The sequence below is a fragment of the Anolis carolinensis genome, chromosome 4 (assembly GCF_035594765.1).
Source record: "Anolis carolinensis isolate JA03-04 chromosome 4, rAnoCar3.1.pri, whole genome shotgun sequence".
Taxonomy (NCBI): domain Eukaryota; kingdom Metazoa; phylum Chordata; class Lepidosauria; order Squamata; family Dactyloidae; genus Anolis; species Anolis carolinensis.
In genome coordinates, this window is record NC_085844.1 from 76,108,438 (window position 1) to 76,130,020 (window position 21,583).

General features: G+C 37.3%; 1 protein-coding gene across 2 annotated transcripts in view; it reads right to left on the reverse strand.

The window, feature by feature from the left end:
- The window catches only part of cdkal1 (CDK5 regulatory subunit associated protein 1 like 1), a 323,608-nt gene that overhangs the window by 22,867 nt on the left and 279,158 nt on the right, over positions 1-21,583 (reverse strand). For both annotated transcript variants that reach the window (XM_062980661.1, XM_062980662.1), the window contains exons 13-14: positions 2,786-2,869; positions 1,837-2,001 (exon numbers count right to left, since the gene is read on the reverse strand). In XM_062980661.1, coding sequence (XP_062836731.1) covers positions 1,837-2,001; positions 2,786-2,869 — 249 coding nt within the window. The remainder of the gene's footprint in view (positions 1-1,836; positions 2,002-2,785; positions 2,870-21,583) is intronic.

Below are 21,583 nucleotides of genomic sequence, written 5' to 3' on the forward strand. Positions count from 1 at the left end.
ACTTATCACTTCAAACAACCAGCACACATTTTATTTCTTTTCCAGATCCGATCTTATTCTGAACTTTAAAGGTCTAAAGAAAATCAGACTTCGTTTGATCTGTAGAAAGTGTCCAAGGCTTATGTATGTAATTCCTTGATGAGCAAACTCTTAGTAAAGAATGCTAAAGCACTGTTTTAAATTACTTATTCCCATTTTTGACCTATATCCTGAAGATAAGAAAACCAATAATAAGCAAGGCAGCTCCTGAACCAGGTACTCTAGTAATGCTAACAACTCAGTTCTTCATAAAAAGTTTTCATCATTATTTCTGCTCATCATTCCTTTTCAATGTAATATATTCATAATTTGCAGTATATATTTTCCTGCGACTTCTCTTCTAAACTTAAATGTAGAATTACTTTCAAATAGTTATATGCCACAGAGAAAATGAATGTTTCATAACATACACATTGTACTGTTCATACGCTAGTATAACTATTCTCATTACTTTTGAGAAATGGGGGAGCAAAAAGTTACATTTTAAAATTCCAGCTAAAATGTATGCCTTAGCCAATGTTTTTTTTTAAAAAAGGGATTAATTTTTTTTAAAAAAAGGTCCCCCTGGGGGAGAAGAGCAGTATATAAATTAAATAAATAATAAATATATTTACAATACTGCTCCACATGTTATGGGAAACCAAACACTATCACCTACTCTCAATCCTAGTGGGTTGAATTAACTGGATTTCAATCACATTTAAAATCCCAAGTGGTCTAACTCATTGACCAAGAAAGTATACCTCAAACAAGAAGGCAATTCAGTGCTTGTTCCGACTTAAATGAAACACCGATGAAGGCTTTCATCATCTAACACAGTGATTTTCAATCTGAGGGTCCCCAGATGTTTAGGCCTTCAACTCCCAGAAATCCTAACAGCTGGTAAACTGGCTGGGATTTCTGGGAGTTGTAGACCAAAACACCTGGGGACAAACAGGTTGATCTAACAGCATTAGCCTCTTTGTGCTGTTCATGCAAGGGGCATAATTATCAGTGTGAGAAAAGAAGACCCTGATGACAAAGTTCATTATGATAAGATGACAAAACTGAGTCATTGGGGATGATGGGGCATAAGACAGTTCCAGCAGCCATGCCCAGCAGAACTTATCCTACAGCTTCATGTGCAGCACCTCATAACAGTACTACAGACATCTAGATAACCCTTCTAATTAAAAAAAATACAAATTCCCCATGGAAATGCAGTAGATATATTAATAATTCAGTAGAATGTATACAGAATTGCACCAAACACCTGCAAAACTCACTAATCAGGGAAGACTGACGAACATCATATTACTACTGCTTCTGAAAAGGCCGAAATGCAATGGTACATGTGAGCTAAACCCTAGTTTAAATTAAATTTGTTTTAAAAAATAATTGCAGCCTTTAAAATGTAAATATGAAACAGAGAACTATACATAAAGTACAACTCACACTATTGGACCCCCCTACACTGTAGATAATAGTAAACCCTGTAGTTTGAAGCATATTGTAGAATCACACTGGAGGGCTTAGAGCAGTGGTTCTCAAACTGGGGTTCCCAGATGTTTTTGGCCTTCAACTCCCAGAAATCCTAACAGCTGGAAAACTGGCTGGGATTTCTGGGAGTTGTAGGCAAAAAAAAATATCTGGAGACCCCAGGTTGAGAACCACTGGCTTAGAGAATCCGGGTAAGTGAAACCACCGATATCGAAACTATGGGTAAGGAAGTTGTACCATATTACCAAATTTTAGCCACAATACTTGCATAGTTCTTCTTTGACTAAAAAAATAACAATAACAGTAACTCTGACTTACCTCTGTCAAACCAGAGACCTCTCCCTTAGCAAATGGCCTAGAGATCGAAGGGGTGAACACTTTGGCATCTGACACGGGATGTCCCTTCATGAAGTGCTTCCCTGCTTCAAAAATATCCACTTCCACCATTTTACCCATGAATTCAGGGTTCTTTGGCACGAGAACCTTTTAAAAAATGAGACTTTCTCTTAGTTGAAAAATTAAAAGATCCTTATATTCCACATTTCAGATTAATTTAAAAGTAGTCACATTTAAATTATTAATATATTATATTAATATAAATTTAGATAAATCTTTATCTGTTTTACCTACAGCATCATATTTACTTTTTTCTTTCCTAGCTCTTTAAATCAAATGTTTTGAATTGTATTTTATGCAATTTTATGTGTGAGGCTATCTATAATCTTTCTTGCCCTAAATGGTTTCTTAGTTTTCAAATATTTAATCAATAGGATTTATAGTTCACTATATATTTTATATTATTCAGATATCAAATTACTCCTACAATCACATATGCATAAAGTAGAAAATCAACTGCAAAGCATTTCTGCCTAATGAAGTTTATTCCAGGTCTGTCAGTCTCTGCACTAAAAAGTGAGGGATGGTCCCATCTAAGTAAGTATTAATCATGGACAAGGACACCTTCACATGATGGATATCATTGTTTTGAAGAAAGTACTGTAAGTCAAAAGAAATGGAAGTAGAAATCTTCATTTCAGGATTCTCCATGATGGAGCTCTTCATATACACTGGTCTGAAATTCTTATAAGCCTGCCATGAATTGGACCAGTAGTTCAACACATATGGAGGGCATCAACTTAGAGGCAGTTTGCTTGATAATTATATAATTATACAGTTACCGTATATCATTATTTCAGTAAGGACGAAAAGGAGTTTATATCTGTATGTCTTAGAGAAAGAGAGAGATTAAATATTGTTTGTACAGTACCTGTTCATAGAATCGATTATGAGCAACATAAAACTTGGAATCAAATGACTCTTCTGTCACAAGAACTTTCTGCCTCTCTCCAATCTAGGAAATAAAAAAGGTAGAAAGCAATCAATTTATAAGTAAAGTAAGTTCCCATCTGAGATGTTGACAAATCATTCCATGGGATAATTTACCTTTGGAAAAAAGAGATAACGGACTTATGATTATTAGACATATGCAGAGTTTGAATTAAGTTTGAATTTCAAAGTGATCTGCATCACTACATCATACCGGTAGATGTTTACCATCATAGCAGAAGCCAAGGGGACATAGCCAATGTTATAATAGCAGAAAAAAGGACAAATAATAGTGGTTTTCCCCCAGCACATGGGCTTCTATTAGTAAAATTACCATACTATTGTAATTAGTGGAAACAGTACCTGTCATGGATTGTGTACCAGTTTATGGAAAGGGCTGTGAAGCAGGTTCTATTGATACTCAGAATTGCATAGGTATGTATCTAAAGTCTCATGTATTGTTATGTCAGATAAAAAAAATTGAGACAAGGAGAAGATGAATATGTATCACAGTGAATATTTCGACAGAAAGAGCAAAACAATGGTTCTATTTTATCATAGTCACACTGTGCTATAGCCTACTGAACCTGCCTGGATGCCTTGCATCCCACAGACAACATTTTTGCATCAGCCCAAGTGCCTGGCCTTTGCTCCTGTAATTGTGACAAGCCAAAGAAAATAGATCTGTACTGTAACAACAATACTTCTTTTGAATTTGAAGTTTTCCTTTCTGATGTTAAAGGTGTTTCACGTTAAAAACTGGAATTCAGAGTAAACCGTGTTCTGAATATTGAAATCCTCACAAATCATACCTCTTTTCTTTTGATTAAGTCATCACTTTCCTATCAGAATGTAAATGGAGGAAGATGGTACTCTTTTAAAAAGATTCACCTATTCACTTCAGCACCTGGCACACCTGCATCAGCCTTTCTCATCCTAGGAATGCTTTGGGTTGACATTCCCATCAGTTTTAGCCAGAATAACCTATGATCAAGAGTCAAGAACCTAAAAATGTGGATGTTCCGATGCGCTTTTGAGTGAACAGTTCATTCATGAGCCCTATCCAGAGTTCTGCACAAATTCTTTCTCTGCACATATAGTATTTTATGTCCAGGTTGTTAAAGCATTTGATGTGTTTTATGTTGTTTTATATCTATTTTGTTATATGTTATATTATATTCATGGATTGTGTTTTAACCTATTTTAATGCTGTGGCGCAGGCTGGAAAGCAAGCCAGCTGCAACAAATCAACAAATCACTCTGACCAAGAGGTCATGAGTTCGAGGCCAGCCCGGTGCCTGCGTCTTGTCTCTGTCTCTGTTCTATGTCATGGCATTGAATGTTTGCCTTTATGTGTGCAATGTGATCCGCCCTGAGTCCCCTTCGGGGTGAGAAGGGGAGGAATATTTATTTATTTTATTTACAGCATTTATATTCCGCCCTTCTCACCCCGAAGGGGACTCAGGGCGTATCACATTACACATATAGGCAAACATTCAATGCCTTTTTAACATAGAACAAAGACAAACAAACATAGGCTCCAAGCGGGCCTCGAACTCATGACCTCCTGGTCAGAGTGATTCATTGCAGTGATTCATTGCAGCTGCTCTCCAGCCTGCGCCACAGCCCGAGCCCTGTAAATAATAAATAATAATGCTGGGCTTGTCCCCATGTAAGCCGCCCCAAGTCCCTTTGGGGAGATGGAGGTGGGATATAAAAATAAAGCTATTATATTATTATGATGGACGCATAGCTTGAAAAACATGAGATGAACCATGGTGCATTATGTAACAATTAACTTCTTCTTCTAGGAAATGTTAACAGAACATAAATTCATAAATACTCTGGTTCACAGTGGCTTACGTTTATGGATCTCATGGGTCTTACCTAAGCATTAACTGTAGCTTCAGAGATCTTACAGCTGGAATTTGAAGACATATTAATACTAGGGTTTTAAAGATACTCTTTACTGGCACAAATTTAACTGAATCTTCAAGATATGGGCAAACATTAGCATATATTCTACTTTCCTAATGCCAAAGAATATGGCATAACGTGCAACCATATAACATAATCTTTTTACACTGAACTATATAATATGTGTAGCATTTGAAATGCTGCGCACACAACCCCCCATGTTCTCCTCCTCACCCTCATTTAGCAAAATAGATCTGATCTAGGCAACAGATGTGCACAGTGCAAACCTCCATCTTTTCAAGTATTTCCCTGCCTGGCTTGAGGCTGGAGAAGCAGGAAGGATTAAACAGAAGTCAAAGAAAGCCAGGCTTGAATAGCTTCTAGTTAGCATAACAAAAGGAAGTGCCTCAGTTGTTCAGCATTGGGCAATGCATCTCATTAAATACAAGTGAAAGAACAATTATTTGGGCCCCCTATGAATACTGTTTGGCGCTGAGATATATATCAGAGAGAAATAGCACGGCCATTCTGCTGCGAGAGCTTCTGCTTTCCCAGCCCAGCGATTCTGCTTCAGGGTAAATAGCCCTCTTCCATTACTCTGCACCTGCATCTGACTGCTTCATTTTGATTTGGCCTCCCGCTGTGAAAATGTCGCTTCTTCAAGCAGCACATCCAAGCCCTGCAATGCAGTTCATATGAAAATTATATTCAGAGATGTCAGTGGTGACCTAAAAATGACAACCGGGCCTCAATCTATCTGCTTCCTTTAAAATTCTGTTGTATTTTATGGATTTCCACTTCCATACTGTTGCTCGTGTTTCCTATAATGGGATAATAAAATTAACCTATAATGCTGTCATTCTGGGAAACCATATTTTTTATGAGAGATTAAATTTAAAAAAATCTCTTATAGAGTTAATTGTATTCCTTGGGGACCCCCCAAAGGTTGCCTCTTTTGATTTGCGTTACAGAGACAGGGTATTGGAATGGACAAATAACTAAAGGAAGGAACATTCAGGAACTGCAATGAAACCTACAAATTAGCATAAAATTTAATTTATTATCTGTCAGCCTTATTGTCCTTAGCTACAAGCTGGCATTCACAATATATTTTAATAAGCTTGATCATAGTAAATCTACCACATGTTTCATCACTACTACCATAAAAATAGACAATGAAATCCCAAAATCTATAAAAATGTGATCAAATATAATTTCCAACTAAAAATGAACATGAAACCTAACTGCATTCATACAGTTCCCATTTATATCTAACATATATGAATTAGTATGCAAAAATCTGAAAAGTTACTGTTTTAAGACTGACTGTGATGGTTTTCCAGATATTTTGAAAATTGGACCTATCCAAGTAAAAGATCTTAATATATTACAGTCTTCACATGCTTCTCTGATTCTCACCAACTGGATAGGTTTAACGCAAGGAACATTTGCCATATACATTTGAGCCACAATTTCCCATTGTGGGTCTTTTGCACTTTTCCACTTACAGTCAATCTGGACCCTTAACAGATTATGTATTGGGTTTGATTTCCTTTTGGCAGGGTACCATATATGTGGTTTAATAATGAGCATACTAGAATAAAAGGCAATACCAAAATAATCTAAATAAACCTTTTTTTACTATTCTATTTCTATTTATGCGACAACTACACCACATATGAAAGCTATTCATATTTTATCCAGAAAAACACCAAAGTGTTTTTCTCAATTTCCCCAAGCTCAATAATTGCTGAGTTTGTTTAATATACAATATTAAAGAGGAAATGCCAACAAGTGCCGAGTTAACCTCTTCTGAACTTCCTTCTACAATCAAGCAGACCATTCTTCCTTTCACAAGCTTTGGCCAATGCTATTTATATAGGCTCAGTATTTTATGTCCATGGCACCAAATAAGACTTTGCAACCATGACTAGCAGCATGAGTAGCCCAATGTTTACTGTTGCTGGACTGCTTGTGTTAAGTACATAAATGCTATAAACATCCAATGCATTATTACCGCCTTTGCACAAGCTAACAAAATGTTTAATAAAAAAATAAAGATTTTAAAAAGAAGCAGGTTTGGCCTGGTGCATATGTAACACCGCACGGTTTCAAAAGGAAGAATCCTTGCATGTTGAATCCATGAAGAATCCAAGTTGAAAGACCATCCACAAATATCTAGGTAGCTGAGCCATGTTATACCTACAGTGAGCAACAGCAGGCTCGTATTTTGATTCTCTGAAACCCTGGTTTATGGTAAAATTCCCTTGCAATTTCTCCTGTCACAGAACAATAATGCTTTCCTGTATATTTCTCATTCGTTGCAATCCTGTTTGTATTGAACTTTGTGATAGATTGCGACTGTCGTGGTCAAACAACTCAATATGAGTAGACACTTTTTGACTTCTGTTTTGTCTTGATTTATATATTTTGCAGTGAGACTAGTTTGCCCTTTGGGGAAATTAATCTGACATTTTCATTGTCAAAACTTAGAAGACAGTAAGAAGAAGACAAAAACTGAACACTGAACGATGAAAAAATGCCTAGAGTATTACACAGCCTGTATCTATCAATATTGATCAAAACTGAGAACATACTTACTCGCTGGCATGTTGGCTCCATGTCTAACTTGCACAATCTGACATACGAAAGGGGGAAGGGTGAAAAAGCACTGTAGCGAGCATTGAGACCTGGCATCCTATCTACAAATGCTATAACAGACTACTGTTGATGCCTACCTTAAGAACCTATGGGAGAATCCAATGCAATTTAGCACTTCGAGTAGTAGAGGGTAGTTGGGACTAATTGCCATGTTCATTTCCTAGAGTATTGCTGACAATTTGTCATTCCCAGGCATTGTGTGAAAAATGCAGCTAAGTTCAGCACACTGCAAGGCTATCTGTAATGCTGTTTCTTGCTGCTCTCTGCCTCTTCCATTTAGGGCTGTGGGGTGGGGAACCATCACAAGAAGATCCCACCAAAGATCAGTATGCCTAAGCAGTGGTTCCCAAGCTTTGGTCCTCCAGGTGTTATGGACCATCTCACAGAAACCCCAGCCATCTTACCAGCTGTTAGGAATTGTGGGAGCTAAAGTCCAAAACATCTAGAGGACCAAAGGTTGGGAACCACTAGCCTAGAGCTTGGTCCTAACCCTGACTTCAGTGGGCAGATAGATATACAGTATATACATTCTACAGTCACTATATAGCCTAGATCTTAAGCTTTTCCCACTTGCAACCTCTTTCTACCTGAGAAGTTTTTATGCAATCCCAGGTTTATAAGTGGATAAAATAGGCATAAAAACCAATAATTTATTCATAATAAATCAGCATTTTTTCCTTTGTGTGGAGCACAGCTGACGTGTTTTCTGCAGGATCCACTGTAAACACTGCATGTTGTTGCTAACAGATTTGTGCAAATAGGTGACCTTCAGCAAACTTTTATTGTTGCCAATTTTTTTGTGATTCCAACATTGAGCTAAGGGGACCCCATGTGGGTTTGTGATCCATAGTTTTAAGAAACTAGTCTATTTTGCTGGCAATGTTGAGCACCACATTACTTTGTGCTATATAAGAAAAGGCCTATTTACTCCAGCCCAATTAACAAGGGTTGTATTCACATTGTACCTTTATACTAGTTTGATATCACCTTAGCCCCACAGCTCCACCCAGTGGCTTCTGAGATTTGTTGTTTGAGGAGAGACTTTGAATTACAGTAGAGTCTCACTTATCCAAGACTCGCTTATCCAAGGTTCTGGATTATCCAAGGCATTTTTGTAGTCAACGTTTTCAATATATCATGATATTTTGGTGCTAAATTCGTAAATACAGTAATTACAACATAACATTACTGCGTATTGAACTACTTTTTCTGTCAAATTTGTTGTATAACATGATGTTTTGGTGCTTAATTTGTAATATCATAACCTAATTTGATGTTTAATAGGCTTTTCCTTAATCCCTCCTTATTATCCAAGATATTTGCTTATCCAAGGTTCTGCCGGCCCGTTTAGCTTGAATAAGTGAGACTCTATTGTATTTGTAGAAAGTGGAACTCCACCAAAGCACAAATCTCAAGGTTCCATAAGGTGCAGGCTGGTACCAAACTGATTTAATTGTGCAGTGTGGATACATCTGAGGACACTAGAGATAACAGAAAGGACTCTACAGGATGAGACTCAGAGATGAACATCCCAGTTTGAAGATAAAGGTAGGATCAAATTAAATAAACAAACATAGAAATAAATAAATTTGGAAGCAAATATCAGGAGCTCTCTGACATACACCCAGTATAAGGTATTCACCAGAGATCCAAAGATCAGATGGAGGAGAGCATTATCAGGTGCTCAAACACCAGGAAAGACGAAGAAGGCCACATTAGACAAGGAAGGAAAACGTTGTAAACACTATTCAGAAATCTTTATATTAAAAAGGGGGAAATCCATTACAAAAAATTCTATATAAATTTTCCTTAAGCTGAAAAAAACCGCCTAGACTAGATATGCCATATTCCCCACAACACCCCCATCTTCTGTTAGATGTTTGTGGAATTCATATATTCATGAATGCAAAGAGAGAGTTATTTATTCTTTTGAAAAAGCAGCTCATACATATTTATAAACCCTTAATTCTTTAAAGGGACTGTGAAAAATGTACGCTGCTATCATACTGTTAAGATCCTGCCACCTTTACTGTTTTGGAATATTTTATCAAATATATCAAGTCTGTTTCTTCCTTTTATAATAAAAAGAGCATGATGTTTTAAAAAGCACTTACATGTGAAGCAGGCACAAGCATAATTATACCTACCCTGTACTTTTAGGGAGAGTTCTTGACTTAGATTTTCTAGAAAAGCCTTCATATATATCTGTATCAGCACACACCACATCAAATATGTCTGGTTACCTATCCTTCTGTAAAGAAAGTTTGACTGTTGACTTGCACATGATGTTCTTCTAAGTCATAGAGAAACCAAATCTAGAAGGAATATACTACCCTTCCACAAGCTGATTTCCGTTTTGGTTGTTGGGGATGATATCCAGCTCAAAGGCATTCTGGACCAAGGTCAGGAAGCTAGTTAGCTAATGGAAGAACCTGGAAGACCAAGATTTCAGATCTTTGGGGTGTATGATTCCTGATTCTGAGTTATCTTTGTCATGGCAAAGTAAAGATTGAGAACAGTCATTGGTTGGAAAGAACTGGAAATTGGGAAAAGAGGAAACTTGTTGAAATATGAAAATGGATGGCTTGGGAAAGAAAAGTCAAAAGAAATTGATAAAATGAGCAAACTTGAAGCCTACACTGGAACAAAGTCAAAGCATTTTGAGTATTTCTTAACATTCTTCTCACCCCTTATGCCTTGTTTAGTTGTTTACAAATATGAATCCTGTAATACATCTTGCAATTACATCATAAGGCCCTACCCCTTGTAACATTATAAGGAACAATCTTTCCATTTCAAGTTTAAACCATGAAATCTCAGAACCTGTGATGCTCCAAACCTAGCAACCCCATGTTTGAGGGAGAGAAAACACCACTGAAAACATCTGCCCATTTCAATGTGCTAATCGTGATATGTTGCGTGCCAAACTGAATGATGCAGGAATTAGGTTAGAATCAGATTGATGACATATTTTCTTAAGGGCGTTTTGCTTATTGGGGAGAACCAACACTGGCATACATGTATGCACATGACATTTCCCAGCATACTACTGCAATGATGTTGGAATTAAACTCTGAACACGCTCTATTCACAGCACAAAACTTTATAAGGCACTAAGCTGTTTTCACTTAGCTATCAATTTAACAAAAAAAATCATTTTCAGCATAAATTTGTGATTCATCAAATACCACAAAGCCCTGAGATTCCTTAGTATTGACTCCAACTCAAAAAAGCTGAATTCCAATGTTTTTCTTTAATAGTGAGCAGTACTGCATGCTTTGTTTAAGGATTTTAGATATATGTCTTAGTACTACCAAAATAATCTTTTTAAGGCAAAGTAGTTGACTTTTAAATCATTAGAAGGATAATTATTGCCTTGCCCTGTTCACACTGAGTACAATTCTTATTTTCCATATATTTTCAGATGGAATGACAGAGGACAGAACAAAAAAAAAGCAAGGAAGAGACAGCAGATAAATAAACATTTTTGAAAGAAACAATATCTTTACCGTTGCATTTTCTGCAATTTCCCTTAAGAATTTGTTGTTGGTTTATTTAAACTCCTCAAACCAATGACTGAAGAGTGGACTACTAAAAGCTCCTTTGACATACTGAACAGATGCATTAACAGAGAAAATGTGAAATTGTGTGCCAAAAATTAAAGACAATTGTTCAAAGGTTGATAAGAAAGAGTTAAAATATATTACAGTTAATTTATTCCAGCCTAGTGAAGGATACAAGACTTAAATTTTCAGCATAAGACATTAATTTAATTCAAGATTGATAATGACTGACATTTTCAACGCCTTACGGATTTGAAAACAGAATTAGCCATCAATTTCTGCATAGCAAACAGACATTGTCCTGGCTTTGATATGCACATAGAACCCTATATTCTTCTCTGTGATAACTTATTCTGTTCCTTTCAGTAGATGCAAAGGAGCCAGTGTTTCATTGAAGCTGCAAACTAAGCTAGATTCCTCTACTCAGAAGTACAATCATAGAATCACAGAGCTGGAAGAGACCTCATGAGCCATCCAGTCCAACCCCCTGCCAAGAAGCAGGAAAATCGCATTCAAAGCACCCCCGACAGATGGCCATCCAGCCTCTGCTTAAAAGCCTCCAAAGAAGGAGCCTCCACCACACCCCGGGGCAGAGAGTTCCACTGCTGAACAGCTCTCACAGTTAGGAAGTTCTTCCTAATGTTCAGGTGGACTCTCCTTTTCTGTAGTTTGAAGCCATTGTTCCGTGTCCTAGTCTTCAGGGCAGCAGAAAACAAGCTTGCTCCCTCCTCCCTATGACTTCCCCTCACATATTTATACATGGTCCTCCTTATGTCTCCTCTCAGCCTTCTCTTCTGCAGGCTAAACATGCCCAGTTCTTTAAGCCGCTCCTCATAGGGTTTGTTCTCCAGACCCTTGATAATTTTATTCGCCCTCCTCTGGACACATTGTAGCTTGTCAACATCTCCCTTACATTGTGGTGCCCAGAACTGGACACAGTATTCCAGGTGTGGCCTGACCAAGGCAGAACAGAGGGGTAGCAAGTAAGTCTATTGAAGCACAGGATAATCATTCCTTATACAAAATATTTGACACCGGAACTGTTTTGGATTGGGAATGTTTTCAGATTTTGGAATACCTGTACAGTATTTGCCTGTACATCCATAATGAGATATCTTAGAGATGGTACTCATGTCTAAACACAAAATTCATTGATATTCATATATGCTTTATACACATAACCTGAAGGTAACTTTGTACAATAGTTTTTGTGCATAAAACAAAAGAATCAGAAAGGAAAGGTGCCACTTTCTCAGCCACCCATATGGATAATTTATGATAAGGGATGTTCAGCATGTAATTTAACAACAGACGTAGGAAGGTTTCTGCATATATTCAGCCTGCAGAATTGGGTGGAAGTAAAAGTGTAGAATTATTTTATCTAGCATGCTAATGTTCTCTGTGTAAGGTTAGTTTCAGGTGGGAGACATTTTTAAGCAGCATAGTCCAGGAGAAGATTTCCCTCTTAGTAGCACATCTTATGCATTTTAATTCAGATGAAAGGCCCACTGAAGCCAAATAGCTTTTACATTCAGGTCAGTGACCATCTGAATGCAGCTTCAATATTTACATGTTGAAGGCAAACACAGTTTGTTCTTTAAATGAATACTATAAAAATAATTAGTAACAATGGTGATTTAATTGAACAATACATTCCAAGCCCATTGAACCTTAAGTATTTTAAAAAAGGCTCGGGTTCTATAACTCTTGACGGACATTAAAAGAGGGAGAAAGATATTCTTCTGCTTATCAAAACTTGTAAGATTGATATACAGGTATGTCTTCCTGTTTGACTGACAGCCTTCCTATTTTGTATGAATAGGATTAAAACCAAAACCTTATCTGAGGAGGTAATATTCATGCCTTTTTTCAAGTGAAAAACTACTGGAGGAAGGATCAAGAAGTGGAATACGCTTGGCTGGATTGGCTCAGGATGCCGTACACCTTTGAAGTGTTATCTCATTAGACCATATGTGACACAGGACAGACATTTCTGTAAGGATTCAATAAGTCCGAAACTATTTTCTGTACTTTCAGAAAAGTTATTTGTCACCTAGAAATAAACTGCATTCCACTATCAAATATGTTTTGAAAAATTATTAAATAATGTGGGTCATTGTTGAAAAGCAATACCAGACATTAAGTTTTTAAACAGTGATGCCATTTACAGAAATAAAAAATCTTAGCTTGAATACCATAATGGCTTTTTCAATAGAAAATAATATATTAAGATGAGATGATGAAACACCATACTTGAAACCAATATTTAGGAATTGAACAGGGGAAAAATGAAAAGTCATTGTACAGCAAAATAATATTAAGAGTGCTATGATTTTAAAGGAAAACTGTATACTATGAATCGTTTTAGCTTTGTGAATAGATTTTTAAAAAAGGCATGGCCCTTTAAAAAAATACAATACTGGCTGGTTCGTTGAGCGTTGCAGATCCCAATTAAATTGATTCAGCCTGTTTGGCTCAAGTGCTTTTCTTTTCCAGAGGTTGAAATCCCTAGTCTTTTCAACAACTGTTTTGTGTTAGGGTTGGCCTAACCAGTTGCTCAGTCCAGAGTGCAACATCACACTCCTTTTGCCAAGAAATTTTCAGCTGTTCCAAAGACATCATCACAGATGACGTGTCTAGTCTAGTTTCTTGACTGAAAAACAAATGAGAAAAGACGTTTCTGAAGTCTGCGTTTTTACTATGTGAATTAAAAATAAAGAAGAAAATTATCACAATTAATGGTTGAAGTGTCAAGCAGAAATAAGTAATCACATTCATTTTTGTCAGTTATTTATTAAAATAGTTGTGTACTAAGCTGAGGTTAGAAATTGTACCTAAAACTTTAAATATTTGATTACAATGAATTAAAATTCCAATCACGGAAGCTAGCACCTAAAAATAGGATGACTTGATTTAAAACAGCTTAAACCATTGAAACAGCTTAAATGACTAAGGGCGCATCTACATGGGGAACAAAATTTGGAGCCTTGAACCAGGCTGGGATTCTGCCATAGTGTTTACATCACCTTGTTCCCAAACCATGTCAACATCAAAAGTGGAGTCCTTGTTGTCTACTTGGGCCGAATCTGATTCAGCTTCACTGGACAGTCATCCTTACATTTGTCATTATCCTGACCTTAGTGGCAACCACAGAACTCCAGAGTGCTCCTGACCACAGTCATCAAATGTATTTGTTTATTTTTATCCCACTTTTCTTCTGCACCAAGGACATGATTCAGAGTTTCTAGAAGGAGAGAGGGATCAGGCTATATTTCTCTTATATTTCCGCCAGCACTATGGACCTGGCAATCCCTCTCAACGAACTGCATCACACCTTTAGGCATATGGAATAGCTTTATGAAAGTTTCAATTTTGTTATGTAAACCTCCTTGACAAGCCAGAAATATGTCGTTTAGATGTCAGCAAAATTATACTTATTACCTAACATGCTTAAGACACCTGAACAACACTTGTTCATTCTGTAACATAATGATGTTTTTATTTTAATAACTTTAAAAATTGGTTTAAAGGGTTCAGAAGTGCATTATCAATACAAGCTATGTTGTGATATCCCTGGATCTGCAGCATATAACATGGCTTATGTGTTTTTATAAACAATTATGCCGCAATTTTAATTTGCAGCTATCATTCTAGTTCAATCTTGTTCTTAAAGAATGATAAATAGTTATGTAATCATCTTAACTTATAACATTCTACCAAGACTGATATTATTGACTAAATTGTTACAAAATTCTGCATGCTGATATAATGGTGGAAAATCAAACATTTAAAAGCAACGTTCTGAAGTATGAGATAAATGATTTTATTCTAGTGAATACCACATGCTTTCCTCCTCAAATTATACCAGTTCCTTACAGTTTAAACATTTCATATTTGAAGCTCTAAACCCACATTGAGAAACTTGGCCAAAGTTCTAAGGTTCCCATGATATGGACTGGAAATAAAAATATTTCATTATCCCTATGAAAGAAATGTATGTACAGCAGGCCCCTTTGGCATGCCTGAACATACCTCCAATTATAGATTCATGAAACTCGAGTTATCACATGGAAATTCCAGGCTGTATTTTGCAGAGTTTTAGTACAAGCTGATTTCTCTGGATTTTCCCAATATTTTTAACGTATAATTATTATCTATACAGGCCTTGATAGTTTGGAAACAGTTCCTATGGCTGAATCCGGACTACTGTTGTAGAGTCAAGAAAGCTGCAGATTTCCAGATATTTATTTCCTACCCCTAAACAGTCCAGCTAATAGTGCAGTAAAGAGTTAATAGTAGTCTGTATGATCCTTACCTGAGGCTGATGGAGGTTGGAGCAGTCAGATGAGGAGTGGAGAACCCCAATCAGATGTTGTTGTCCCAGGGCTCTTTCATAATGCTATGATTCTGCTTTAGTTGCCATAGGTCTATCATATGAAATCCTGGAATTTGCAATTTGTTTGTCCACATATGCCTTCAATCTACCTATCTCTATCTATCTATCTATCTATCTATCTATCTATCTATCTATCTATCTATCTATCTATCTATGACGAACACCTATGCCTTCAAATTGTCTAATGACATATGGTGATCCCATGCCTTTCATAAGGTTTTCTAGACAAGGAATACTCAAGAGTTTATTCTCCTGAAGTATAGCCTACAACAATTAGTATTTGTTGGCAGTTTCCCATCCAAGTACTAACACAGGCTGAACTTGCTTAGCTATTGTGCAGTTAGGGAAGGCTACTCAACCAGAGAGCTCTAGTTCTTCACCAAACTACAAATTCCTGAGTTTGATAGGCTACAGCCTATCTAAAGATATAAGATATATCTAAAAGATATAATAGTATAACTTTATAGTATGGAAGGAGCCCTGGTTTCATAGGCTGCTTTCTTCTTTTCATTGGCTTTGTGCATGACACTAAAATCTGCTATGTGGAAAGGCAGTATAAAAATTATTTTACAAATCCATATAAGTAAAGAAAGTGCAGATAGAAGCCCACACTTTTGATTTTCTTTTTTACTTCAAAACACTGGCTCTTAAACTGTGGGTCTCTTAGAAGCTGAAGAAGAAAACATCTGGTGGATTAAAGAATGAGAATCACGGGTTTAAAATTTAGTTCAATAAATCTGTATGTTGGAGAAGTCAATATTTATTACAATTAGGAAGACTACTCATTCTGGAAAAAAATGCAGTTTTAAACTAATGTATGTAAACTTGCCTTCCATGAGCGGCATACCCATGGAAACCAAAGCTTTAAATCCTTAATGACCTCTTTTCCATTGAGCTTCAGGAAGAATAATTAAGCCTCAACTTCCATTCTATCTATGTAATGCAAGATGTAATACAATACTGAAAAGGCCTCATTTTAGGAAAAGCTTGAAGTATTCAACTGATCTGCAGGAGCAGATGATTGCAAATGGATACAATCATTTCTCTACAAGTGAATTTCTTCCCTAGTAATTAGCAGATTCTGGTAATTTAAAAAGATTAGGAGGAACTATCCAGTATGAAATAACTAAATTGTAATGAAATAGTCTGCTGCTGATTGCAATAATGTAAAATCACTCGGCAGAACCATCTAAATGTTCATTTAACACAGAAAAGAAATGAACACATTGGCATTGTTTATCTGGAGGGGAGATACACAAATTGAGCATTAATTTGCTAGGGAATAACAGTTAAAAAAACAAAACTAAAAGTGTACCCTTTAAACCTAATCTGGGGCAGGGAACATGTGGCCCTCCAGATGTTGTTGGACTATTTATTTATTTATTTAAAACATTTCTATTCCGCCCTTCTCACCCCAGAGGGGACTCAGGGCAGAGCACAACATATACACGGCAAACATTCAATGCCGGAACATAAAATAAACCATAAATATACATAAACACTAAAATCAGTTATCTTCACATTAAAACCATTATTTATTTACAACTACCAGCAGCCATAGTCAGCACAGTCCATAGTGAACACAGCTGTGCAGTGGATCCAACAACAAAAATCTGAAGTGTCACAACATTTCCTGTAATCTGTTTGCTTTCAAATGGAAGGCTCAGATACAAGCAGTGCAGCTACCATTTCCTTTTGTCTTTAAAATGCTTTTTAAAAGCATAATAGCAAGAATGTAAAAAAAAAGGGGGGTGAGAAAAAGCATAAAGAGAGAAAGAAGCAGAAAGATAAAGTTCTTAAAATCATGTACCTATCTTTTGCGTAAGATCATTGTTTTAGGCAATTTTTATGCATGTAAGATTTCTGTTGTGCAATATTTCTCACTTGTGTGTACAGATTATTATTTATATACAAAAGAGACTCAGGACCTTTTCAGACAGGGCAGAAACCTGGGAGGAAGTGGATTATTTTAACCCGCTTCCTGCCTGGTTTCTGTACCCAATCCCAACCCAAACCCTAGGCTTTCCCTTGAGAAGTGGCTAGATGCCACCCTGGGCCAACCAGAATGGCACCCATCCCTTCATGCATCCCTCCAAAAAATCTCACTGGGGGGGCCTGCTTGCTGGGCAGAGCCCTCTGCAGAGTACTCCTGATGCGTGAAAATGACACGCCAGGAGGTGAGAAGCTCTCCCCTCCTGAAGCATCATTTTTGCTAGTCAGGAGTACTTTGCAGAATACACTGCCATCAGGACCCTCCGGTAAGTTTTTTTGGGGGGAAATGGGGGAGGTGGGTGACCTCTCACTTCTTAGGGCTTCAGAAGCCTGAAGAACTGGGTTGGCTGTGGGGATTGACCCCAGGGACTGCAGAAGAAGTCCCACAGGCTGGAACCAACAAAGATCCAGACCTTCGCTTAAGGTTCAGACCTTTGTGGTTGTTAAATTAATGCAGAAGAAACTCTGCATTAATCTGGGTTTACCTGAGGTGTCGTTTGGATGCCTCAGGTAAACCCATTACCTATCATGGGTTATCGGGCCACAATTATTTCTGGAATTGGTATGCTTGTCTAGACTTGTCAAAGGCATACTTGGCTGTCATCATCACCTGGGCTTCCAAAGACAGAATTAAGTCTTAAAGAATCCTCAAAATATAAGTTTTGCCCTGCAGGGCAATGTATTCCAGACAAAGATGTGCCCCTTTATGCAGGGCAGCTGGTTTCCACAGTACCTTCATCTTGTCTGGATTAAATTTCATTTTGTTCACTCTCATCCATCTCAAACGTGCTTCTAAACAGCTGGTCAGGAATTTCACAGCTTTGCTAGGATTTGCAAGTGGAAAACAAAGGTAGAGCTGCTTGTCATCAGCATATGGCTAATTCCACATCTTATATGTTTACACCCAAGATAATTTTTTGTAGGAGCAGAACTTCAACAGCTGTTGTAAGAAGTGGATGTGGAGCAAAATCATCTTCCCCAAACAACTCAGCATTGGCTGGTTTAATAGGCACAAAACTTCTTCCCAAACTGATTAAAAACAACAGCAGATTGAGTATTCCATATCCAAAAAGTTTGGGTCTAGAAGGCTTTTGGATTTCAGATTTTCTTGGATTTTGGAATAACTGTATTTGCATATACATACATAATGAGATATATTGGAAATGGGAACAAGTCTAAACACGAAATTCATTTATGTTTCACATACACCTTATACAAATAGCTAGAAGGTAATTTTGCATACAATTTGTTTGCGTGAAACAGAGTTTGTGTATAACAAACCATCAGAAAGCAAACTATCTTACTCATGTGGACAATTTTGGAATTCTGGATAAAGGATATTCAACCTATACTTAATGTCCAGTGTTGATTGCATTTTCTGTATCTATGTCACCCTTCTTCTATTTTCTCCTAAATCCCCTCTCTTGCATTCTCATAGTTAGCCCCTCTACTCATCTGGCAACTGATCAGCAGCAGAAGTCTCCCATGAGTATGTCTTCCTTTTCACTAATTATTATGAATACCACATCCAAATAATAAGTTTTGTGTTCCAAGAGACTCTCAACATTTTGTGGCCACTGAATCTTCATTAGGCTGTTTTTGAGAGACTTTAATCACTCCTACATTGTTACTTTATAGTTTTTAAGAATGTCATTTTTTATGTTTCAACTGATTTTACCTTTTTTTACATTAATACCATTGTTTTTGTAAGCTGCCTTGAGTCAGTGAGGTGAAAACCACTTTTTATAGATACCTTTAGGAATACCTACTTCCTACACTGGATGGTATTTTACACCTTTGCAGATACTTTGACCCTTTGCAGATGTGAGGGAGAGAGAGGCAATATCTGGATTTTAATTTTCCATTATGGTCCTAATATAAACCGTGAGACTAGTATTTGCACTGGCTTAGTGAAATGCCTAAACAAGGGAAATCTCTCAGTAGGTTCTACTTGCTTCCCATTTGCTTTTTGTACAACTGGAGGGAAAAAGAGCATTCCATAAGCAACACCACTACTGAAAGAAAATACGAATTTCAAGATGTTGAGTGGTGGTGGGGGGAGGGAAAGTGGAGGAATATTTTGAATATAAGGCTGAGATAGTCCAGCAGCCTAACTTTCCAGTACCTGCAGCTGTCTGGCCTGCTGGTTTCGATCACCATTGCTTGATGTTTGTCCCCAGTGTAATGGGGAGGTAGCATATCAGATTCCTGCAGATGCTGGCAACGGGAAGCAAAGCTTTGACATCCTGTCACAAGGATGACAGGACAAAATGCCCTGTACTAAACAACAGCTCGAGCAGGGTAATTTGATGTATCGGGTTCTTAAGCTTCTCAGATGCTGAAGTCAGCTTGGCATGAGAGATAAGGGAAGGAATATTTACTTTGCTGGAGAGGATGGTGTTATATGTGCAACTACAGAAAAAAAGAACCCAAACTCTACAGAACGGAGGGGAAAATATGTGAAGTCTGATTTTCCTACTAGTTCTTATCAAACGCAATCAAAATATAACACTTCTTTCTCGTCAGTTCTTCTCCATTTAATGTTAATATTTAATGTTAGTTTACCCTTATGACAACTGTCCTGTAATGTTTTACCAGAGCGTGTAGTGGTTTGAGCACTAGACGATGACTTTAGGGATGAGGGTTCAAATTCCTGATCAGCCATGGAAACCAAATAGCTGACTTTGGGTAAATTACACTCTCTCAGCCTCAGAGAAAGTCAAAGGTAATCCCTTTTAAACAAATTGTGCCAGGAAAATTCCATGATAGGGTTGCCTACCCTTAAGATTCTTATTTAGTAATCTAAGCAATCCTCATTTTCCAACGTTGCTAAAATTTCTGCTTTCATAATAACAGTAGTTGGAAAAGATAAAGTTAGACATACAGATGGAGAATAGTTACTCCTCTCCACACACACAGAGTAGGATTACAAAAAAACGTATATTCTTTATTTCTAACATATGAGTTGCTCTAACTGCAGATGTTTTCCAGTAAACAGAACATGTACATTGAACACTGCTGTGTTTGACAATAAATTTCACACCTCATTATTCAAGGAAACCTTAAACCCTCTATCAATGCTGGTTGATTGATGCTCACGATGGCTTTCTTTTACTACCTCAGTTTAAGATTCCATGGCTGGAAAAATTACTCACAATGAGAACATTCTGGTATATATTAACCCAAACCACACAAGTGAGGAGTTTGGATTAATGAAAAGTCTAAATACTCTAACAGGATAAGATCCGATCTGCTCTTGGAAGCTAGGCAGAGCCAGCACTGGTTAACATTTGAATGTGAGTCCACCAATTAATACTGATGATGTAGACTATATTTCCGAGAAGGAACTGCCAAATCACCTCTGAATATTCTTTGCCTATGAAATTCATAAGATTGTCCTAGTCTTAAATTGACACGCACCTTTAAGACTGATTTTTATTTTAGCATGAGCTTTCATGGATATAAATCCAAGTCTTCGGATGCAGTACTGGTTAGGATAAAGAACAAGGAAAGCTAAATGTCCTCCCAAAGCAGAGGTTTCTAAATTATTTTCTGGTTATTCTTGTTGAGAAGAATTACTTGTTTAACCACTTTCCACACCCCAAGCTCTCAAACTGACTATAGCCAGGAGAGGTCCATACAGACACCGTCTCCACTAATTTGCACATGCGTTTTCAAGGCTGGAAATCCAGTCCATGTGTGTTGAATCCATTTTTCAAATCATCTCCACTCTTTCTATTTTGAGTGCTGGATCTTAAGAGGCCTACTTTCACAAAACTACTGGTGTTGATGCCAATAGTAAATAAACCTATCTCCAACCAGGGTCATTCTCACCATGAAGGAACTGACTGGAAACTGAGCTTCCATTTCCCTGAAATGTTTCACATACCGGTATTACATTTTGACAGCCAAGGATTTGCTATCCCCTGCTCCTCATGTTCTTATATTTAATCCTATGTAAGATATCTTGTGGATTCCTTTGAATTTAAAAGGGAAGAAACAAACAAATAGGCAAATTGAATTGTGTGTAAAAGCACTGAGCTGGAGACCGAAAGGTCCCAGGTTCAAACCCTGGGAGCGGCGGGAGCGGCTGCTGTTAGCTCCAGCTCCTGCCAACCTAGCAGTTCGAAAACATGCCAATGTGAGTAGATCAATAGGTACCACTCCGGTGGGAAGGTAACGGCGCTCCATGCAGTCATGTCGGCCACAT